General features: G+C 57.8%; 1 protein-coding gene across 8 annotated transcripts in view; it reads left to right on the forward strand.

Moving 5' to 3' along the window:
* The window catches only part of TCF3 (transcription factor 3), an 80,925-nt gene extending 60,146 nt beyond the window's left edge, over positions 1-20,779 (forward strand). The window contains exons 9-20 of one of the 8 annotated variants that reach the window (XM_050321401.1): positions 1,570-1,672; positions 2,216-2,355; positions 2,506-2,632; positions 3,478-3,536; positions 4,224-4,302; positions 5,001-5,074; positions 5,672-5,875; positions 7,205-7,328; positions 8,072-8,234; positions 9,110-9,348; positions 13,080-13,224; positions 14,170-20,779. In XM_050321401.1, the coding sequence (XP_050177358.1) occupies positions 1,570-1,672; positions 2,216-2,355; positions 2,506-2,632; positions 3,478-3,536; positions 4,224-4,302; positions 5,001-5,074; positions 5,672-5,875; positions 7,205-7,328; positions 8,072-8,234; positions 9,110-9,348; positions 13,080-13,222 (1,455 nt within the window). In that variant the 3' untranslated portion in view covers positions 13,223-13,224; positions 14,170-20,779. Of the gene's footprint in view, positions 1-1,569; positions 1,673-2,215; positions 2,356-2,505; positions 2,633-3,477; positions 3,537-4,223; positions 4,303-5,000; positions 5,075-5,671; positions 5,876-7,204; positions 7,329-8,071; positions 8,235-9,109; positions 9,349-12,208; positions 12,436-13,079; positions 13,225-14,169 lie in introns of those variants that run through there. The other 7 variants (XM_050321402.1, XM_050321404.1, XM_050321403.1 and 4 more) reach the window with 7 other exon arrangements.
* The last annotated feature ends 402 nt before the right edge of the window (positions 20,780-21,181 follow it).

Below are 21,181 nucleotides of genomic sequence, written 5' to 3' on the forward strand. Positions count from 1 at the left end.
AACAAAAAGAAGCCTGGAATGGGCTGCCCAGGACAGTGGTGGAGTCACTATCCCTGGAATTGTTCAAAAGATGTGTAGATGTGACATTTGAGAACGTGGTTTAGAGGTGAAAAAGGTGGTGGTGCTGGGCTGAGGGCTGGACTTGATGATCTTGAGGGCCTTTTTCATTTCCATTTCCTTTTCCAACCTAAACCATTCTGTGATTCTGGTTTTTATTCTCCACCACCCATTCTGCCCCTTCTTGCTGGTGAGGGGCAGGGCTGGAAGGGAGCAGCTGGCTGTGAGGAAAGAGAAACTCAGGGCAGGTTTCCTTCCCAAAGAGAGCCGTGTGTGCCAGGCAGAGCCCAGCCTGTCCCCGCCTCTGCTTTCAGCTGGATTTAAAAAAAAAAAAGATTATCGGTTTCAGAATGAATCAAAGGGGATGAAAATAAGCTGTGACGAAAGTTCTCACATCATTTTGAGTGCCATTTCAGTTTCTTTGCGTGTTGAATTTCTGCTTTTTTTACTTTAAAAAAAAAAAAAAAGGGTTTATTTTTTGCCCTGGCACAGGTGATTTTCAGTCAGGGCTTTCTAAGGATGGGCTTGGTTAATTTAGGAAGGAAGGAAAGGCCTTTTCTCCTGCTTAATGTGCTGTTAAATCACGTAGCTGAGCAGTGCTGCAGAAATCTGTCCCAGAGCTGTCCCAGAGCTGTCCCCCTCCCCCTGACAGCCCTTTTGAGGAGCTGCTCAGCCCTCAGTATCCCCCGTGCCACACTTTCCCTTCGAGCTGCTTTGTGTGGCAGGTTTGGGCAGGGGAGCCTGGCACACCCCAGGGTTGGCACAGGGGGTCCCAAGGCCAGCCCCCAGCCCGCGGGGTCACCCCACAGCAGTGGTGGCTTTTGTGGTTACCCAGAAAAACTTTATAACCACGGAAAACGGAACTGGAGCCGAGTCGAAACTTCTGCTGGGGCCAGTGAGTTCTGCAGGAGGGGGCTGGGGGACCCACGGGGTCACAGGAAGGCAGAGGGGCTCTGTCCCCTGTCCCACTGCCCTTCAGGGACTTGGGCTGAACCTCTCCAGTGCTCCCCAGATCTGCTGTGGGATGAATAGAAGTGAAGCTCAGGGACTCATGGAATGGGTTGGGATGGATGGGACCTTAAAGCCCACCCAGTGCCACCCCTGCCATGGGCAGGGACACCTTCCACCAGCCCAGGTTGCTGCAAGCCCCGTCCAACCTGGCCTTGGACACTTTCAGGGATCCAGGGACAGCCACAGCTGCTCTGGGCAACCTGTGCCAGGGCCTCCCCATCCTCACAGGGAACAATTTCTCCCAATATCCCATCTATCCCTGCCCTCTGGCACTGGGAAGCCATCCCCCCGTGCCCTGTCTCTCCAGGCCCTTGAAAGGCCAGTTGAGTGAAACACTTGCTGCTCTGTTGTTGTGAGAGAGGCCACTCAAACCCTGCTGAAGGTTAACTTTGAAGCTTAAATTTGAAGTTTAGGCTGTGCAGGGTTAGGGAGAGGCAAGGTGAGGATGTGGGGCCTTGGAGTGGCCAAGCAGTTCTCTTCAACCCTTTTCCTGCCCCACAGGTGTATCCATCCAACTCAGGTGATGACTACAGCAGGGATCCAGCTGGATATACTCCCTCAAAACCTCCCAGCACTGTGTATCCTGGAGCCTTTTATATGGCAGGTGGGTTACTCACACCCTGGGGCAGAGCAGGGGCTGCCTGGATTGGTACAGACCACGGGAGGGATTGGATGGAGGCAGCTCAGGAGTGCAGGAGACAAAAAGCAGCCCTGAAATCATAGACTTATGGAATCTCCTGAGCTGGAAGGGACCCACAGGGATCATCCAGCCCAACCCCTGGCCCTGCCCAGGACACCCCAACAATCCCCCCCTGTCCCTCAGAGCGTTGTCCAAACGCTCCTGGAGCTCTGGCAGCCTTGGGGCCGTGCCCACTGCCCTGGGGAGCCTGGGCAGTGCCCACCACCCTCTGGGGGAAGAACCTTTCCCTGAGATCCATCCCAACCCCCCTGGCACAGCTCCAGCCCTTCCCTGGCTCCTGTCCCTGGTCCCAGAGAGGTGGTCCCGATTTACTCAGCAGATGATGCTCAGTGCAGACAGGACACGATGGGGACAGTCACAGCCCCTCAGCCCAGGCTGACCTGCCCCTGGGGGACTGGGGGCTGCCTGTGGTGTCTCTGCCCTGCCCAGCTCCACTTTTCCTTGCAGATGGACTCCATAACTCGGCAGACCTGTGGAGTTCCCCGGGTGCCATGAGCCAGTCGAGTTACGGTGCCATGCTGGGCAGCTCCTCCTCCCCACTCCCACAGTCCAGTGGCTTCAACAGTTTACACCAGCACGAACGCATGGTAATTCATCCCCTGGGGCTGGGGGGCTCTGTCACCTCCGTGTCACCTCCTTCCATGGCTCTGGGCACGGGGGACCCGGGTCCTGGCCCCGATGCCACAGCCCAGCAGCTTTCCCAGGGCTCCTCTCACCCCTCTCCTCCTCCCTGCCAGAACTACCAGCTGCATTCAGGAGAGGTGAACGGGGCACTCCCCTCCGTGTCCGGCTTCTCCTCGGCCTCCACGCCCTACGGAGTGTCCAGTCACACGCCCCCGATCAGCGGCACAGACAACATGATGGGTATGTGCAACCCCCTGGCCCTGCACAGGCTCACCTGGAGAGCCAAAGCCTTGGGCAAACCTGGTACCTGAGGCACCCAAACCCCGACACCTTTAGTCCCTCGTGTGTCACTGTGTGAGCACAGCGAGGTTCCTGCTGCTGGATGCCTGGAGCAGGGAGACAGGTGTGGGGTTTCCACCTGCTGTGGGGGATCTGGGAGGAGCCCAGGAGCTCTGGCATTATCTCTTGGAGGTGCTGTGGCTGACATGAGTTGTGGGAAGGATTTGCACCTGCGTGAAGCTGTTCACTTAAATCTGCAATGGGAATGTTCATGCTGCATTTAGACACCATTTTAACCCCTGAGTGCTTTAATCTCTGACCCTGCTGAACCTGTTGCCAAACCTGTCACTGAAATGAACTTATGCTCCCCAGGAAATGAGGATCCTGACCTGGACTTGTAGAAAAACTCTTATTTTTCCACAGGGAATCAAGTTTGGGATTCACAGAATGATAGAATCATTAAGGTTGGACAAGACTTCCAAGATCATCCAGTCCACTGGTGATTGTAGGGGCTTAAAATGCCCCATGGCAATGGGCTGTGCTGCAGCAGACACATCTGACTGCTGTTGGTGGCACCTCCAACCCAGAGCTCAGAGACACCTTCGTGCAGCCCCCTGAAAGCTGTCAGGGGGGGTGTGCCCTGTCTGGGCTGCCCCGAGCCAGACAAACATTTCATTTACAAGCAAAGCACTGAAAGCAAAAAGTTCCCACCTCAGAGCAGGTGACCCCAGAGAGGGTCTCGTAGGGTGCCATGTCCTGCTGGGGTCTGGTGCCCTGGCAGTGACATCTGTGTCCTGTCCTGGCAGGTAACAGAGGAACCACAGCCGGGAGCTCTGGAGACGCGCTCGGGAAGGCACTGGCCTCGGTAAGGGTTGGGATCATCCCTGACCTGCTCCTGCTGCTCCTGCTGCTCTGGGCCCCCTCTCCATAGCAGGGAGTATGGACACAGTGAGAAGTGTGGGTGAACACAGCCCAAAGCCACGGCAGACTCTGAGGGAGGGTTTTCCCCACTCCACGTGCTGCCATCTCGGTCCTGGGGCCTCTTGGCAGATGAGGAAACTGAGGCACTGATGGGGAAACTGAGGCACTGCTTGTTGCAGCCCAGTGACATGCCCAGCACTGCAGCCTCATGCTCTCTGCCCAGACCACCCTGCACAGCCCCCATGGCAGGACTTGCAGGTCCCAGCAGTCCTGGGCCTGCATGTGCTGGTTCAGACTGGAGGCCACTGGTCCCACTGGGTTATCAGAGTCTCCTTTGTCACCTTCAGTGACCTTTGCACAGTGGCAGAAGGGGGCTGGCAGTGCACCCTGTGACGATTCCATAGGGTTCTCACTTCCTTCCAAGGTGGGACCCGAAGATTGGAGGCTGCACTCAGGGGTGGGGACAGAGAGAGACCCCAGGGTTGATGGGGGAGCTGGGCTGGGCCTTCACCCTGGGTGTGGGTTTGGGACAGGGGTTCCCCTCAGGGGTCCCAGGGGGTGGTGGGTGCTGCTGGGAGGGGGCAGCAGCTCAGGGTGGGCGCTGCTCACTGCCCACCCTCTCTCTCCCCAGATTTACTCCCCTGATCACTCTAGCAATAACTTCTCCTCAAACCCCTCCACACCGGTCGGCTCCCCGCAGGGGCTTGCAGGTGAGTGACAGATGTTGTTCTCTGGGTCGGGTTTGCTTTTGGGAGCTTCCCAGACCAGCCCCAAACCCTCACTACAGAGCCCAGGGATGACAGTGACCCCAGGAGCTGCTCCCGCCGTTCCTGATCCTGTCCCTGAGCATCCCATCTCCCAGAGGCTGTCCCTGGATTTGTCTCCCGTGGGAGAAGCACACTGGGAACTGGCCAACCAGTTAAAACCCATTTCCAGCACCTGGTGAAAGCCTGTCCCTGCTGCCCCCGGGGCAGGACAAGGTCCCGTTGTGCCCAGCAGAACTGGTGCCCAGGCTCCCCATGCCCGGGGTGCAGCCCCAAGGTCACAGCGTGTCACTGAGACCGGGGACAGTTGGAAACCTCTTGAGTCTGAAGGCCAGAGCTCAGCTCCCTGCTGAGCCAGGGCAGTGGCTGAGCCCGGAGTGCCACGAGGTGCCATGTGGTGCCATGTGGTGCCATGTGGTGCCATGTGGTGCCATGCAGCTCTGTGGTGTCCCATGCAGTGCCGTGGTGGCACAGTGGCCCGTGCAGTGCCATGTGGTGCTGTGGTGGCCCATGTGGTGCCGTGGGGTGCTGAGCGTGGCAGGGTGGCCCGTGCACAGCGTGGTGGCCCCGGCAGTGCCGGGCCATGGCCCAGCTTCCAGCCCCATCTAGTGGCAGCCGGTGCCCAGCTCTCCCTTTGTCCCCAGGCACGTCGCAGTGGCCGCGGGCGAGCGGAGCGGGTGCCTTATCTCCCAGCTATGAAGGGAGCCTCCACACTTTGGTGAGTGGCTGCTCCTTCTCCCTCCCGTCCCCTGGGGCCTGGCGGGGAAGGATTTTTTGGGGGAAGAACTCTCCCCTGAACAGCCAGGGGCTGGAATCAGATGGTTGGTCAAGGTGGATGGATGGATGGATGGATGGATGGATGTGTCCCTGAGCCTGGCACCTGGAGGACAGCCTGGCACCCTCCCCGTGTCCGTGGCCCAGGCCCATCCTGGGCTCTGGCCCAGTGGAATGGATTCCTGGCAGGTTTCTGCCTCCCTTCCCTGAGCAGCTCTGCTGGTGTGACTGCTGTGACCCCTCGTGCCTTTAGGGGATGGCACTGACTGGGGGGGTTATTTCTCCCCATCCCTGCCCTGTGGCACTTCAGTGCTGGGATGCCACGAGCCATCCTGCAGTGCAGAGCTGCAGCAGGCTGCTGGCTTTACGGGATGGCAGTCATGGAATTGTGGAATGGTTGGGGTTGGGAGGGACCTTAAAGCCCATTCCATTCCCATGGGCAGGGGCACCTTCCACCAGACCAGGTTGCTCCAGCCTGGCCTCAGGCACTTCCAGGGACGGGCAGTTAACACAGACCTCTCTCTCTGCCCTGTCCTTGCAGCAAAACAAAATGGAAGACAGGTTGGACGAAGCCATCCACGTGCTGAGGAACCACGCCGTGGGCCAGACCGCTGCCATGCCCAGCAACCACGGGGACATGCACGGGCTCCTGGGCTCGGCTCCCCCCCACAGCGCCGCCGTGGGCAGCCTGGGCCAGGCCTTCCCTGCCTCGGTCATGGCCCTGGGCAACAGGCACCCCAGCCTGGTACGTGTGGGGGCACCATGGCAGCTGGCGGGGCCACGCTGGGGACACGTGTTGCGTGTGGGCTGCCCTGGCATCCAGAGGGATGAGAATAGCTCGGTGTGGCCCAGCTTGGGTCGGGTGCTGAATGCGTGACGTGCGTGGAAGTCACGTGCTGTGTTCCTGCAGGGAGGGCTGAATCCCGTCTCATCCCAACCCCTGCCATGGGCAGGGGCACCTTCCACTAGCCCAAGTGGCTCCAAGCCCTGTCCAGCCTTGCTTTGAACACTTCCAGGGATGGGGCAGTCACAGTTTAGTTTCTCTGGGCACACTGAGTTCTCCCTCAGCACAGACGTGGCTCTTGGCACAAGCTCTGTGTGCACTTTGTTCATGCCCCTTCTCAGGGCAGGCAGAGGTGGTGAAAGCTCTTCTTTACCTGCAACGGGGATGGAAATCCCTCAAAACAGCTTCAAACCATCCCTGGAGTATGCAGGGAGAAGGAGAGGAGGGATCCAGTGGGTATAAGAGAGCCAGGTATCACCAGGAAGGAATTCCCTGCTCTGAATGACTGGGGCAGGCACCGTGTCCTGCCCTGTGTGTGGGGAGTGCTGGTGCTGTGAGGGCTCACTCTGGCTCTAGGGAATGGAACACATTCCAGGCTCCCTGAGCGTGTGGATGCTGAGGTTCCATGCTGGGTCACCAGGATCCCCCTTGTCCAGAGGCTGGTGACCACAGCAGCACATCTCTGGCAGAACTGGTTGCAGGTCTCCAGACTCTGAACCAGTTGTGAGCCCCTGCCAGGCTTCCCAGACTCTGCTGCTGAGCGAGGAATCAGACATGATCACACGTGTGTCCTGCCAGCTGGAAACCCAGCAGGGCTGACTCTGTCCTGCCAGTCCCTGGCCTGTGTGGCACAGAAGGGCTGCCCCTCACCCTTTCTGAAGACAAGTTCACACTGCTGGGATGTCCCTCACTCTGATGGCAGTGGGTGGTGGCAGAAACTGGTGCTTGATGGAGACAGGGCATGTGTCCTCCCTGGTGTGCCGGCCTTGCATCCAGGCAGGGAGGGGCTTTTCCACGGTGGGGGCACAGCTCTGATGGGGCCTTTGGGCCGGGCCCAGCTCATGTGCAGAGCTGCAGTGTCCCTGCCACAGTCCTCAGAGAGCTGGTGCTAGAGCAGGCTGGCTCTGCCCTGCCACCTGCCTGTGCTCTGGGTGATGGGATTGTGCAAGGGGAACACACAGCTGTGCCTTAGCCCGGTCCATGGAGCCCTGGGGGTGTCCTCAGGTGACTGTCCCCCTGACCTCCTACTGGCTGTGACATGTCCCCCTTGCTCTGCTTGTTGTGCTGTAGGTGGGAGGAGGTCACCCCGAAGATGGCTTGTCCAGCAACCCCAGCTTGCTCCACAACCACGTCACGCTGCCATCCCAGCCCAGCTCGCTCCCTGACCTCAGCAGGCAGCAGGACACGTACAGCGGTAAGGCAGCTCTGCACGCCAGGGCTCACCTGTACCAGGGCTCACCTGTGCCAGGGCTCACCTGTGCCAGGGCTCACCTGTGCCAGGGAGAGAGAGTTTGGGGCACCTGTCAGGTCCAGCCCTGTGCAGCAGCAGCCCAGGTGGACACGGATGGTGCTGCAAGGCTGGTGCTTCCTTGCACGATCCACAGGGCAGTTTTGACTTTGAGCCTTTTCCAGAGGTTTTGTAGAATCCCAGACTGGTTTGGGTTAGAAAGGACCTTAAAGCCCATCCAGTCCCACCCCCTGCCATGGGCAGGGGCACCTTCCACCAGCCCAGGTGGCTCCAAGCCCCATCCAACCTGGCCCTGGACACTTCCAGGGATCCAGGGGCAGCCACAGCTGCTCTGGGCACCCTGTGCCAGGGCCTGCCCACCCTCACAGCCAAGAATTTCTTCCCAATATCCCATTTAATCCTACTAGGTTTGACCTTACATGTCCCTGTCCCTCCTGCCAGCTGTGGATGCACTGTCCCCCAGGCCCTGCTCTGCTGGAGAGGTTGGGCTCTCATTTTGGAGGGCCTGGGAGGTGGAGGGAGAGCAGGGAGCAGCAGCAGGGCAGAGCCAGCACGGCTCCATCTTCCCTGGCTGCGGAGCAACGGTGCAGGATGAGTTTGGGATGCCACAGCAGGAGCAGGGCCTGTGCACCCCCCAGGCTCCTGTATGGGTCACTCAAGCCCTGCATGTGGCTCTGCTCTCTCCACAGGTTTGTCCGGGGGGCTGGGGCGGAGCAGCGTCTCCTCGGGAACGAGCGAAATAAAGAGGGAGGAGAAGGAGGACGAGGAGAACACGTCAGTGGCAGACAACTCAGAGGAGGAGAAGAAGGAGCTGAAACCCTCTAGGAACAGAACAAGGTGCTCTTTGAACAGGTCTCTCCCTTCACTTACTCTGTTCCCAGGCTAGGGGTGTTCAGGCCGGGTGCTGGGCTTGACCCGGTGAGGCTGAGGGTCATCCTGTGGCACAGACCCCCAGCCCTGCCCACCCTGGGAGCCTGGTGTGGCCTCACACAGCCTGGGCTCCTGCTGCTGCCCCAGGGGAAGGGTCCCTGGCACCCTCCTGCTGGCTCCTGTCCCTGTGGGCTCAGGGTTTCCTCATGCTCCTAAAGCAGAGGGATGCACCTCATCCACAGAGCCTGTGTGGGCCCTCGGGGCTGTGCACAGGAAGGAGTGAGTGCTCAGCCCCAGACAGGGAAGGTTTCACCTCTTCCCTGCCTTGGGGCATCTCTGCTGTCTGCTTTGGGCTCCTGTGTCCTCTGTCACATCCAGCCGAGGAGTGGCAGCGGGTCAGGTTCCAGCTCCCTGGCTGTTCTGCAGCCCCACCACCAGCTCGGAGACCTCACCAGGGGGATGGTGCCCAGCAGGGCAGTGCCAGCCCCGCTCCTGCCCTGGAGGCAGAGGGCTGTGTCTCCCCAAATTCCAGCTGGGGATTCCAGTGTCGGCCCTCACCTTCTCGGGGCCACCCGCACTCTCCCAGCAACAACCTTTAGTTGCACTGTGGTTTCTTTCCGTGTTGTTTAAAACCAAACCAAACCAAAAAGAGGCAGAAGAAGAGCCTTCACTGCTTCTCTCCAGAGTCCCTGCGTGTCCCTGTGCCCGAGCGTGTGGCCCAGGCCAGCAGGTCCCTGGGGGCACCGGGGGCCACGCGGGGCTCGGTGCCTCGCCGTGTGTTTCTTGTCTGTGAGTTGACCAGTGCTGAGAGTGCACGCGAGGAATGTCCCTGTCTCGTTCTTATTTTAAACCATTAGTCAAGATGAGGATGAGGAGGACGATCTTCTTCCCCCAGAGCAAAAAGCCGAGAGAGAGAGAGAAAGGAGGGTCGCCAATAATGCCCGTGAGCGCCTGCGGGTCCGGGACATCAACGAGGCCTTTAAAGAGCTCGGACGCATGTGCCAACTGCACCTAAACAGCGAAAAACCGCAGACCAAACTGCTAATCCTACACCAGGCCGTATCAGTCATACTGAACCTGGAGCAACAAGTTAGAGGTCAGTGAGGGTCCCGGAGTGGTGATATTTTACGTATCTGATCGGCACGGGGCTGTCTGTCTGTCTGTCTCCTGTGACGTGCTGTGGTGCCTCGCACTGTCTCTCTCCCCCTGTGGCCTTGGGGACCAACCCAAGGCTGTTGATGTCCTTTTTAGTTTGGTTTTTTTTTTGCCTTTTTTTTTTGCATCCCTCCCTGCTGTTCTCTCCTCCGTTCCCCCACTGCCACTGCGTGTGCTGCATGCCCTGCGCCGTCACTCCCCCGCAGCCAGGGCTGCTCCGTGCTTGGCCAGCTTGGAAAATCCCCAGCCAGCAAACCTCCCAGAGGGACCCAAATCTGCCATCGACAAGGGCTGCTCCGGGCACAGGGCACATCCCTCGTGGCCCAGCGGGGCTCTGTGCTCCTGTCCCACCTGTGTGGCAGCTGGAGAACCCTGGGATCACTGGAGCTGTGCCGGGGGCAGCGGGACGCCCTGGGCTGAGCAGCCCTCGCTGCCTGCACAGACTGGTCCCAGACCAAAGCTGGGAGCTCTGCGTGTTCCGAGCTGAGCCGGGAGCTGCCGGTGGGTGCGTGCGGGGCCTGCCCCTCACCAGGGCACCCTCACGTCCTCCCACACGTGTGTGCACCCATCTGGTGTGCTCACCCTCTCCAGAGTGCACCCCTCTGTGCCCCAGCCCTGGGTGCTGCATGCCTGCGGGCTGGGAAGTGGAGGGCTGGGTGTCCCGCTCCAGAGGACTTTGCTGCTTTGCTCCCGCATCCCGCAGTGCATGTTCCCGCTCCAGCCCGGGGTGCCGGGGCAGGATAACCCCCTTTCTCTCTGCAGAGCCTGTCGTAACACGCGTCGGGGGCTGTGCCTGGCTGTGCTCCTCTCTGCTGGCCTTGCTGTGCCTTGATGTTGGAGTCCTTTGTGCCTCTCTTCAGTTTGTAATTTTTTGCCTTTCATAACATGTATATTTTTTCCTGTCTCTTTTTTAATTTCCCCTTCCTTTTGGTTTTGGTTTGTTTTTTTTTTTTTTTTCCCATTTTATTTCGAGTTTTTATTTTTTTGGTTCTGTTCTTTCCGATCTCCTACAGACAGTCCCCAGCCGTGACCTCTCGGTGGTCCCACTCTACCTTGTACTTGCTGCTCACGGATCCCAGGCAGGACCGAGGGGGGCAGGGCTTAGGCAGAGTTGGCACCGTGTTCACTTTGGTCTCCCACGCTTGTCCCTTTTTAAACCCTTCCTGGAGGCAGCCAGGGAAGCGGCTGAGCCCGGTGGGCTGCCCCGGGCAGTGTTAGTGCAGGCAGCCTGTGTCCCCTCCCTGTGGGTTTCCAGGAGAGAATCCCACTCTCACCCCCCATGGGAATGGGGCTGTCGGGTCCCTGTGTGCCCAGCCAGGGCTGCCAGGACCCTCCTGCTGCCACAGTAGCTGTGGGGCAGGAAGGGAAAGGAGGAGACTGAGGGGTTTCAGGGGGTCCAGGCAGGCAGGTCGGTGACCCCTTGGAGCAGGGCACAAGGCAGCCAGAGCACCCCATCCTTATAAACCCCTGCAAGCTGCCAGCGGTGTGTGCTGGTGGCAGGGAGGTGGCTCTGTCCTGCCCAGGTGTGACATCCCAGCTGTGACATCCCAGGAGAGCCACCAGCCAGGCCCCATGGCCACCAGCCTGAGCTGAGAGGAGCGAGCTGGGCTCCTGCTGTGGGGTGGCTTGGTAACCCCAACCCCCTGCCCGTCCTGGGTGCGTGCAGAGAAGGTGGCAGTGCCGGCTGGGGCAGCGAGGAGGGGACAAGGACAGGAACGAGGCAGCAAAGAGAGGCTGCAGGCAGGGACAGTGGGCAGCCCTCTGTCCCACACAGGCAAACACTTGCCTGGGAAGCACTTGCCCCCCTTCCTGCATCCATGCACCACCCAGAAGCCCTCCAGCACCCCAGGAGGGCTCTGCCTCTGCGGCCCCTCTTCACTGAAGGCTCATCCCCACACGGCTCCCCTGGCAGGCCTCAGTCTGTCCCAGTGCAGGGCTCAGGACCCTCCTCAGATAGGTGTCTTCCTGCAGGAGATTTTGCTCTGGGGGAGAAGGTCGTCTGTGCATAAACTGGGGCTTTGGAGGGGACGGGCTGGGGGCAAGGCCACGGTTCAAGGTGCTGCCAGCACGACTCTGCCTCCCCCCTGTCCCGGCCTGTTTCGGCTATCCATGGGGTGATGTCAACAGCGGAGGCTCTCCCAGAGCTTCTGGGTGTGCCTGGAAAAGAAAATCACCCCCTTCTGGTGGGATCCAGTGTCTGCATCTGAGTCTGATCCTCAGCAGCAGCCCAGGCACTTGGCTCCTGCCCCTGGTGCTGCCCCCAGCCCCTAAGAGGGTGCCAGGCCAGGCTGCTCCTGCTGCTGTGGCAGAAACGCCTTCACTGGGAGCTGCAGGTGGAGTTTTGGAAGGAGATCTTACAAAGAGGGATTTGCTTTCTGCCAAAAAGTCTTTTTTTTGGGGGGGGGGGCGGTTCCAGACCTGATGGTTTTGGCCGAGACCCTCCCCTAGACTTGGAGTTTTCAGCTGAAAACTGGCATCACTGGCCCTGTGGCAGCACCCTCCAGCCCCATGGGCACCCTCCAGTCCCGTGGGCACCCTCCAGCCCCGTGGGCACCCTCCAGCCCCGTGGGCACCCTCCAGCCCCATGGGCACCCAGCCTCATGCTGGCAGCACCTTCACCTGGCTCGCAGAGGTGACACAGCCCGGGCCACTCCTGGCAGCAACCCAGAGGAATTGGCTTTGCAAAGTGAGGCCGTTTGGGCCGTCTCCAGTGGACACCAGGAGCACTCCCAGCACGGCAACATATAAACCCCCCCCTTGGAATAACCCCCTGACTAACCCCTGTGGTGCTGTGAACCCAGCAGTACAGACGAGGCCTTGTCACTGGAGGACAAAGATCTGAGGGACCGGGAGAGGAGAATGGCCAATAACGCCAGGGAGAGGGTGCGTGTGCGGGACATTAACGAGGCCTTTAAGGAACTGGGACGAATGTGTCAGATGCACTTAAAAACGGACAAAGCACAGACCAAACTGATCATCCTACAGCAAGCGGTGCAGGTCATTCTGGGCCTGGAGCAGCAAGTACGAGGTATGGTACCAGCTGGCAGGGGCACTGTGGGGCCTGTCTCTCCCCCCCTGTCTCTGCATGTTCGTGCTTCTCTGTCCTGACTCCTGCTTTTGGTGCGAGGTGTGTGTTTGCAGCGCTGGCAGCACCCCTGGGGGCTGGCTGAGCTCTCCCTGGCCCCAGCCTGGGATGGATTTGAGGCTGCTCTCTCCCTCTCCCCTCCTGCTTAATGGGAATTTGGCACCTGGATCCCATTAAGCAGCTTTGGAAAACTCAGTCCTCAACTTGGAGAGCTGGTTGAGGCACTTGGGGGTTCCTGAAACAGGCACATGGGGAGGCCCTGGCACAGGTTGCCCAGAGCAGCTGTGACTGCCCCTGGATCCCTGGAAGTGTCCAAGGCCAGCTTGGACAGGGCTTGGAGCAACCTGGGCTAGTGGAAGGTGTCCCTGCCCATGGAACTGGGTGATCTTTAAGGTCCCTTCCAACCCAAACCATTCTGGGATTCTGTGTTTAAATTGGCAAGGAGCAGCTGCACGGGGCTTGTCCCCCCACGTGGTGCCGTGGGGCTGCTCTGGGGCTCTGTCCTCGCTCTCCCTCCTGGGTGCTGCTGCCCCGTGCGATGCTGTTGCCCACACTGAGGCTGCTCCCCCTCCCTGTTCCCGGCACAGAGCGCAACCTGAACCCTAAAGCAGCCTGCTTGAAGCGTCGGGAAGAGGAGAAAGTGTCCGGAGTGGTAGGAGACCCCCAGATGACACTTTCAGCTTCACATCCTGGTCTAGGAGACGGTCACAACCCTGTTGGACACATGTAAAGGTACCGTTTTTCCCCGTGACGCCACATCCCCAGCCCGTGCCGACACGCATTGCTCTGCTCTGGCTGCTCAGCCCCCTTCCCTCAGCACCAGCCAAGGTCCTGCTTCATTTAGCTGGAATCAGGGGCTTGCACATGTCCAAGGCACTGGCACAGCTTGCCCAGAGAGGCAGGGGACACTCCATCCCTGATAGTGTTCGAGGCCAGGTTGGATGGGACATGGAGCAATGTGGTCTAGTGGAAGGTGTCCCTGTCCATGGCAGGGGATTGGAAGGAGATGAGCTTTAAAATCCCTTCCAACCCAGACCATTCCATGATTCTTTGTGCATGTCTTGTGCCCTGTGGATGCCCAAAGCCTCTGGCCCAGAGGAGGGGTGGGATGGGGGTTTCAGTGCTCTCCCCACCCTGAGTGAGCTCATCTCTGCTCTGCATCTCCCAGACCTGCCCCAGCTGGCTACTGGAAAGCAGCAGCTCCTTTCCCTTGTGGCTCTATGGGAGGGAATGGGCAGGTTCCAGAAATGCTGAGAGGGTCAGAGAAGGTAAAAATCCTGCACTGGAACTGCAGCAGGCACAGGCCCTGAGGGGCTGTCCCCATTTCTGGGGAAACCCTGTGCTTGGCCAGGAGCAGCCGAGCCTGTTTATCCCAGTGGTGCAGAGATGCTGGAGGGCGTTGAGCAGACCCAGGAGTGGTGGATCAGGAGCTGATCCCACCAGCACTGCATGGAGGGGCCACAGTTCCCTCGCTGTCCCCTGTCCCAGTGGGTGCCTGGGGGTGGCCTGACCCAAGCAAAGGCAAAGCTCATGTCCCAACTCTGCTGCAGCCCCGTGGGCTGACTCCTGCAGGGACAGGCTGCGGCAGGAGCCTCAGGGTCCCCCTGCAAGGAGCACAGGTTTATTCTTATTTGGATTTCCATCACCTCAGGCTCTTTTTTTTTAATTTTATTTTAGTTGTAGGTCTCCCTGTTCCTCTGGCTACAGAGATCTGTAGGAAGAAAGCCCTCGGTGTGACCTGCAACCTTCTTGAACCATGGACTGTAGTACTGCTCATACTGACACACGCAGACGGATCCTGGTGTGACGTAAGGGGTGGAAAAAAAACACTTTGTCAAAAACAGAACGGAAACAAAAAAATTGCCTTAAGTATAAAGTGCAGAACAGTCAATACATATCACTCAGTTAGGAGGGGGTGGCGTGTTCTCTTGGCTTGTTCACAAGCAGCCAGCAGCAAAATTGTGCCTAAGCTTGATATTTCTTTTTTTTTTAAAAAAAAAAAAAAAGAACATTAGTTATGAGATTTTTTATGTAGAACAAATAGCAATGCCTTTTGGGTTTTTTTTAGCTTCTTTTGCATATGTTTTGTAAGCGACGAAAAGAATTTTTTTTTTTTGTATAAAAACATGTCTTGTACCCTCCGCTTTTCTGCTGCTGTTTCTATAGTTAACGTTGCATCTTTAGGATCAACCAGAATATTAAAATTGTATTAAGAGAGACTGGATATAAAGAGAGGAATTCTCAGATTCGGCTCGGAAAGCCACTAAAAGCGAATGTAGCCACAGCAAGGGGATGTTCTTCCTTGCCTGGCTTGTACCTTCCATGACAAAAAAAAAAACAAACAAACTCACGTGCTGAATTCACCATCTCTTTTGCTTCGGCCACTTCTGATTTGGGAAAAGGAAGTTAAACAGCAAAGCAAGCGGCAGCAGCGCCCCTTGCTCCTCCCGGGAGGCGACCGAGGTGCTCTGCGAGGTTTGCTTTATTCCTGGAGATCTGGCGTGGCACAGGAGGTGCCCCACGGCTGTCCCGGAGCTGCCGGGAGGGAGCAGGGGTGGAAGAGACCCAAGGCACTGGGGCACTTCCAGGCAAAGCGGAGCGGGAACACGGATGCCCGAGGAAAGCCCGAGGTGGAGGGAAGAGCCTCTTCCCCACACGCCTGAGCTGTCGGAGGCAGTTCCAGGAGCAGCGCTGAACAAAGACCGAGTGAACAAAGCTGGAGCACTGGGAAGAGGCGGAGGCAGCAGCAGAACATGGGGCCAGGCAGCCCGGTATCCGGGGCAGGAAGAGACCTGGAACGTGGGCTCACTCCAGCCCTTGGCAAGCCATGACCAGCAGCAGGATCCCTTCTCCCTGCACTGGAGTCACCGCCACTGGAAGTGGAAAACACCACAGGCTCGGGGAGAGGGGCCTCACACTCTGCTGTCACCTCCTGTCACATCTCCAGGGCATCCTTGGAGGCAGACTGAGCTCGGCACGGGCTTCCCGTGGGGATGTGAGTGGTAACTTCACCTGCCTGCGGGCTCCTCTCCGTGCTGGGAAGGAGGGAAGCGGGAGCACCTGCCCTGCAGGACGTGCTCCAGCAGCCAAGCTGGGCCAGCCATGCCCCACTGCCAGGGATTCCCAGTGCTGCTCCAGAGTGCTCAGCAGGAGGAAGATCCCTGGCAGCCCCACTGGGTGGCACAGAGAGGTGGAGCAAACGAAGAGGTGCTGGGCAGTGCTGAGCTGCAGCAGCCGTTCTGGAGGTGGCCATGGAAAAACATCCGCCGGGAATTTACTCTGGTTTCTTCCCTCTCCTTCCCCTTCTGAAACGTTCTGTGCCTGGTTCCTCCCAGCTCTGCAGGCAGATGGGGCAGTTCCCCAGGGAGTGTGACATCTGGAATGTTCTTGGACTGGGGCCACAGCTGCCCAGATGTGCCTGGCAGAGCCCAGTCAGACAGGACAGTGCTGGCCTGGGGGGGACGTGGGGACGATGAGTACGGTAGGATCCCCCCTCTCCCCTACAGGGTCCATCTCTCCCCTCTGCTGCTCCAGCCTTTGCTCCTGGGGAAGCTGTGCTGCTTTGGCAAAGGGAAGGACTGGCAAACAGGACTGGGTTCTGTAGCACTTCCCAGCAATCCCGGGCTTTGGCATAACCTCCTGGTGCTCCTCTGTGCTCGTGGCTGCACTTTGTGCTCTGGCAAACCCTGCTGGAAGTGCTTATCTCCCACCTCACCTGGGCACCGTGGCCTCAGCTCCAGCAGCATCTCTGAGAGGAGCCAGTCCAAGTGCCAGGGCAGCACTGGGACTGTCCCCTGCCTTGGGGCTCCACAGCATCCACCCTTAGCTCTGAAGCTTTCGGGTGCTCCTGGCTTTCCCCAGCTTGCTGCTCCCACCATTCCTTCTGTGTGGGGAGACCTGAGACCACAGCAGCCCCCAGCTGTGTTCCCAGGAAGGCCAGGAAAAGTCAGCAGTTCCAGCAGCCCAGGTTCTTCTTGCCTGTGTCAACAGACTCATTTTAGCCTAATTAGCTCGCCAGGTTATGACACTTCCCTCCTTTGGGTTCTTCTGGCTGCTGAATCACGGGGCAGTGAGATAGATGAGGTTTCCCTCCACGTGTGACAGTCCTTGACTCCCATTCGTGCTCTGGGGTTCAAATGTGGGGGCTCAGCAGCTGCTTTTTGCAGCTGTGAGAGGTGGCTTCATCCCATGAGAATTCCTGCGCCATGGGTGGGACAGTGATGGGACTGCAGGGCTTTCACTGCCCAGGGTTTTCAGCTGGCTCAGTGCCCCTGCCCCAGGAGTGGGAGGGATGGAGCAGTGTCCCAGATCTGGCAAGCCTGAAACCCTACAAAAAAAATTTAAAGTGCTTCCCAAACCCTTTGATTCTGCCACAAGAATTGAAGGCAGCAATCGTGGACAACTGGACTTACAGAGACTAGTCAAGAAAAATCCAGAAACTCAACAAAATTGGAAATTTGAGAAGATTCATGAGTTGTTCAAAATTTTTCCTGAACTTCTTCATCCCCTCCAAGTCCTGCAGGCCAGGGGGGATTCGTGATAAGCCAGAGCCTTTCCCACCATCCCCAAACTCCCAGGCATTGTGACAGAGATGGGGCTTTTCAGCTGCATTGCAGTGGTTGAGATGCTGTTTTCTTGATGGCAAACCCAGGCAACTTCCTTCCTTGGCAAGGCCTGGGTGAAGATCCTTGAGCACAAACCCTCTAGAGCCAGGATTTGGAGGAGATCTGGGTTCCTCCAGCTCAAAAGCACAGTGTGGGGGTGGCAGTGCTGTGCCACCTTGATGGCACGGCTTTGTGTGCCAGCCCAGTGTGGCCTCGGTGGCATCTCTGCTTTCCAAGTGCTACAGGGCAATTGGGAAGTGCAGCAAGGAAAAATTCCTTTGGCTTCCCAGCGTGTTTGGTTCGGTATGAATGAGGTGCCTGTAACCTGCCAGGGAAAGTGGCTGTTCTAAAAATGAGCACTATCGGGTGCAGTCCCCAAAATACCACCCTGAAATGTCACCCTGTGGCAATGAAACTCTTTTCTTTAGGTGTCATGCTCACTGAGGGACAGGTCAGGGCTGTGCTGGCATTCCACTTGGGATCTTCACAGATCCCCAGACCTGCTTCTCTGCCTGCCTGCATGTCCCCCACACCCATAGTGCTGCCAAGAGAGGTGTCCCAGGTGGGTGACAGACTGTAGAGTGCCATTTATTCAGTTTTCTGCTTCCTCTCTCAGCCCTGCATGCACAGGTGCTCCTGGGCCACCTGCCCCTCCTCGCTGGGGGCCACAGAGCCCCCCCAAAGCTTCCATCATCAGACAGGGGATCGAGGGGCTGCCTTCCCCTCTGTGCAGCTTCTAGTTTCTCTTTTCCCAGGCTGTATCCCAGTCAAGCAGCAGAACTGGATTCCCATCTGCCTTGGGACACTCCTTATGTGGCAAGGACAGTCCTGGAGTGCAGTCCTGGGGTCCCCAGCCCCAGGGGTCTGCCCTTCCTCCCCCCCAGCCAACCCCCTGCCTCCCTGCATGAGCTGTTCGTGCCACGGTGCTGAGGAGTGTCTGGAATCCGGTTTATTAACAGTGAGATTGCAGGTATTTGTTCTTTCTCCCTTTTCACCTCCTTTTACCCCAGAGCAAAGCAGCTGCAGCCCCCCCAGGTCTTTACCTTCCTGGGCTTGTGCTGGGGCAGTGGTGTCAGCCTGCCTGCTCCTGCTGCTCCTGCTCCTGCTGTTGATGTTGCTGCTGCTGCTGCTGCTGCTGCTGCTGCTGCTCACAGCCCAGGGAGCAGAATTCCAGCTGTTTGCAGCCACCTTCCTGCCACCACTCCCTAGTCAGACCAACTCACAGCCAAGCAACTGCGGTTCCAGGGTCAGTGCAGAACCTGCTCTTGAAGGTCCTTTGTGCTCCCCCAGTGTCCCCACTGGAGCCAGCAGAGCCTTTGGGCCCTCGGCCCTCATGGAGTGATTCCCCACATCCTCCCCTCAGCTGGTTGGGGGGGGCTTGAGAAACAAGAGGTTTTGGAACCCCCAACCCCTGCACCCCCTGAGCTTTGCTGCCAACTTTGGGGCCAGTGGAGCCCAAGATCCTCTTGCAGGCCCTGCTCTGTTCTAGTGAGGACTCTGGGCCAGCTCCAGTCTCAGCAAAGCCCTGGCCTGGGCTTTGGGATGTGAAGCAAAGCTGGGGCTGGAGTTGGGCCAGGACAAGCCATCAGCCCCTCCTGCAGTGCTGGCTAACCCAGAGCAAGCTGTGCCCACTGGACTGCCCCGTTCCTGCCCGACACCAGCAATAGCAAGGCCTGTTTTCTGTCCCCCAAGCTTGCACAAGGTCTTTGCCCTGTTAAATCCTATGCAACCCCCTCTCCTCTCACCAGGACTCTCCAGGTCCCAGCCCAGCCCATTCTCTCTGCCCTTGTCCCATGACTGCTGAGTTCTCCCTCCCTGCTGCTCTCAGAGTCCACCTTTATTTCTAGCAGCTCCAAAAGCATTCCAAGTCCTGTGCCCTGGAGCTGGGAAGGGGTAGATGAGGGCTGAGACCGCAGGAACACCTCTTCCAAGTCATTCTGTGGGAGCTGAGCACTCAATTGGAGGGGGCAAGGCCTGGGGCCCCCCCACACCCCCTTCACCCTCCCGTGCCTTCTGCTCGCTGCCATCCTTCACCCCCCTGCCCTGAAGGGAGAAGTTGAGTCCCACCACGTTGCTGCCCGGGCTGTTCTCTTAACACCTGAGCCTCAGGCTTGGCTTGGCTGCTCCCCCTTCAGCCCCCCCAAGCCTGAAGGAGTGTTTCCCTGTCTCCCCTGCTCCTCAGTCTCTCCAGCCAGCACCTCTGAGCTGTTTGCCTTTGCAAGGGGTCACCAGCTGGGGTGGAGGCAGGAGGATTCAGGAGGTCAGTCCCACACCATGGCTGCCTCTCCCTGCAGGTGTGGGGGGATCTGGTGCTCTGTACTTTGGTTTTCAGGGCAATTCAGCCCTTCCTGGGAGCCAGCCCTGCCATGCCTTGGCCTGCAGGACTCCCACAGGAGGGTGGGCTCTGGTTAGGAGGGTGGTGCAGTCTCCAGGTGTTCTGCCAAAACCTTTTGTGCCCGTCCTGCAGCCCAGCCCAGGGCAGGAGGCAGTCCTGCTGTGCTCTCCTCGCTGGTATTACTGTTCCCCTGGCTTTGTCCATCTCCTGCTCCTTGGGGCTCTCAGGTCCCACCCTGGCCCAGCCAAGCACCTGCCATGATGGAGGGCCAAAGTTTGACACTCCCCCCGCTCCATCTCATCTCATCTCATCTCATCTCATCTCATCTCATCTCATCTCATCTCATCTCATCTCATCTCAGCTGTGGCACCAGCACAGGAGAGCAGAGGGGCTTTTTTGCTTCCAAACGGGGTGTTCTGGTACCAAGAGCATCCCCACGCCCTGCATGCCTGGGCTGTGCTTGGGTCAGCCCTGCTGCTCCTCGGGGCAGCAAGCTGGGACACCACAGGTCCCCCTTCCCAGTGCCATCCACGTCTTCCCAAATCACTCAGACCCACCAGCTTTGGAGCAAACCTTGGAACGTGGGGCCTCTTGGGCAGGGAAGGAGCCGCGGGAAGCCTCGCACCAGCCGTGGTGACTGTGCCAGGAGAGGGGAAAGAGGCACCTGGAGAGGCAGGGGGTGATCCTGGGGGTGATCCCAAGCCCATGCTTGGGAATGACCCGTTGGGAGTGGAGGGCTCCAGCTCTTGGGAATGACCCGTTGGGAGTGGGGGGCTCCAGCTCGCTGGGGAAACAAAGCATTCTTGGGATGCTCTTTCTCTATATTTTTGTAGGATGGGGGGTGGGAGAGCAGATGGGAGATGCCTGCGGAAGTTGTTTATTTTTAACCCTGGTTGGTTTTGGTTTTTGGCCTTTAAAAAAAAAAAAAAAAAAGAAATGGTCCTTGCTTTTGATGTTTATGCTGCCTACCTGTAAATCCAGATGTACTTAAGTGGCTGAAATCCTTGTTCTTAAATCAGATACACATTATAGTTTTGAACTATATATATAGTAAATATATATATATATATGCCTAACCCAGCAAAAAAAAAAAAAAAAAATAAAGTATTTGGGGGTGGGAAATGCGTTGCTCTTTGAAATGAATCACAATTGGGGGATGAAATTGTGTTTCTGAGTGCCTCAAGATATGAATTGTTTTCATTTTTTTAAATAATTTTATACAAGTGTCAAAACAGCTGGCTGGATTATTTGGAATTTTTAAATAATCCTAACTTTTTTAAAGTAGATTTTGAGAACTGTCCTGTATATAACAGTAATGTAGCAATAAATGTGACATTTTATAACAATATTACTTTTTTTTTCCCCCATGTCTGTCTTTCAGATGTTGTATTCCTAGGAATAAGAAGTTGGAATAAAAAAAAAAAAAGAAAGAAAGAAAACACCAGACAGGTTTTCAGACACTTGCTCTGGGCACAGGTCCTGCGTCAGCTCTGGCACAGCTGGAATGGTTTGGGTTGGAAGAGACCTTAAAGTCCATCTTGTTCCAACCCCTGCCATGGGCAGGGACACCCTCCACTAGACACATGCACTGGGAATGTGGCCTCTGGGGAGGGTTTCCAGCCCTTTCCATCACTGTGGGATCAGGGCACCGTTTCCAACACCATCAGGAAGGCTCTGGAGGTGCTGGGCCCTCCCTGGTGCAGCACAGCCTCTCCCGTGGCTCTGCTGTGCTCAGTGGGCTCAGCCCTGT

Source organism: Myiozetetes cayanensis, unplaced genomic scaffold (genome assembly GCF_022539395.1).
Source record: "Myiozetetes cayanensis isolate MyiCay16 unplaced genomic scaffold, myiCay2020 scf26, whole genome shotgun sequence".
NCBI lineage: Eukaryota > Metazoa > Chordata > Aves > Passeriformes > Tyrannidae > Myiozetetes > Myiozetetes cayanensis.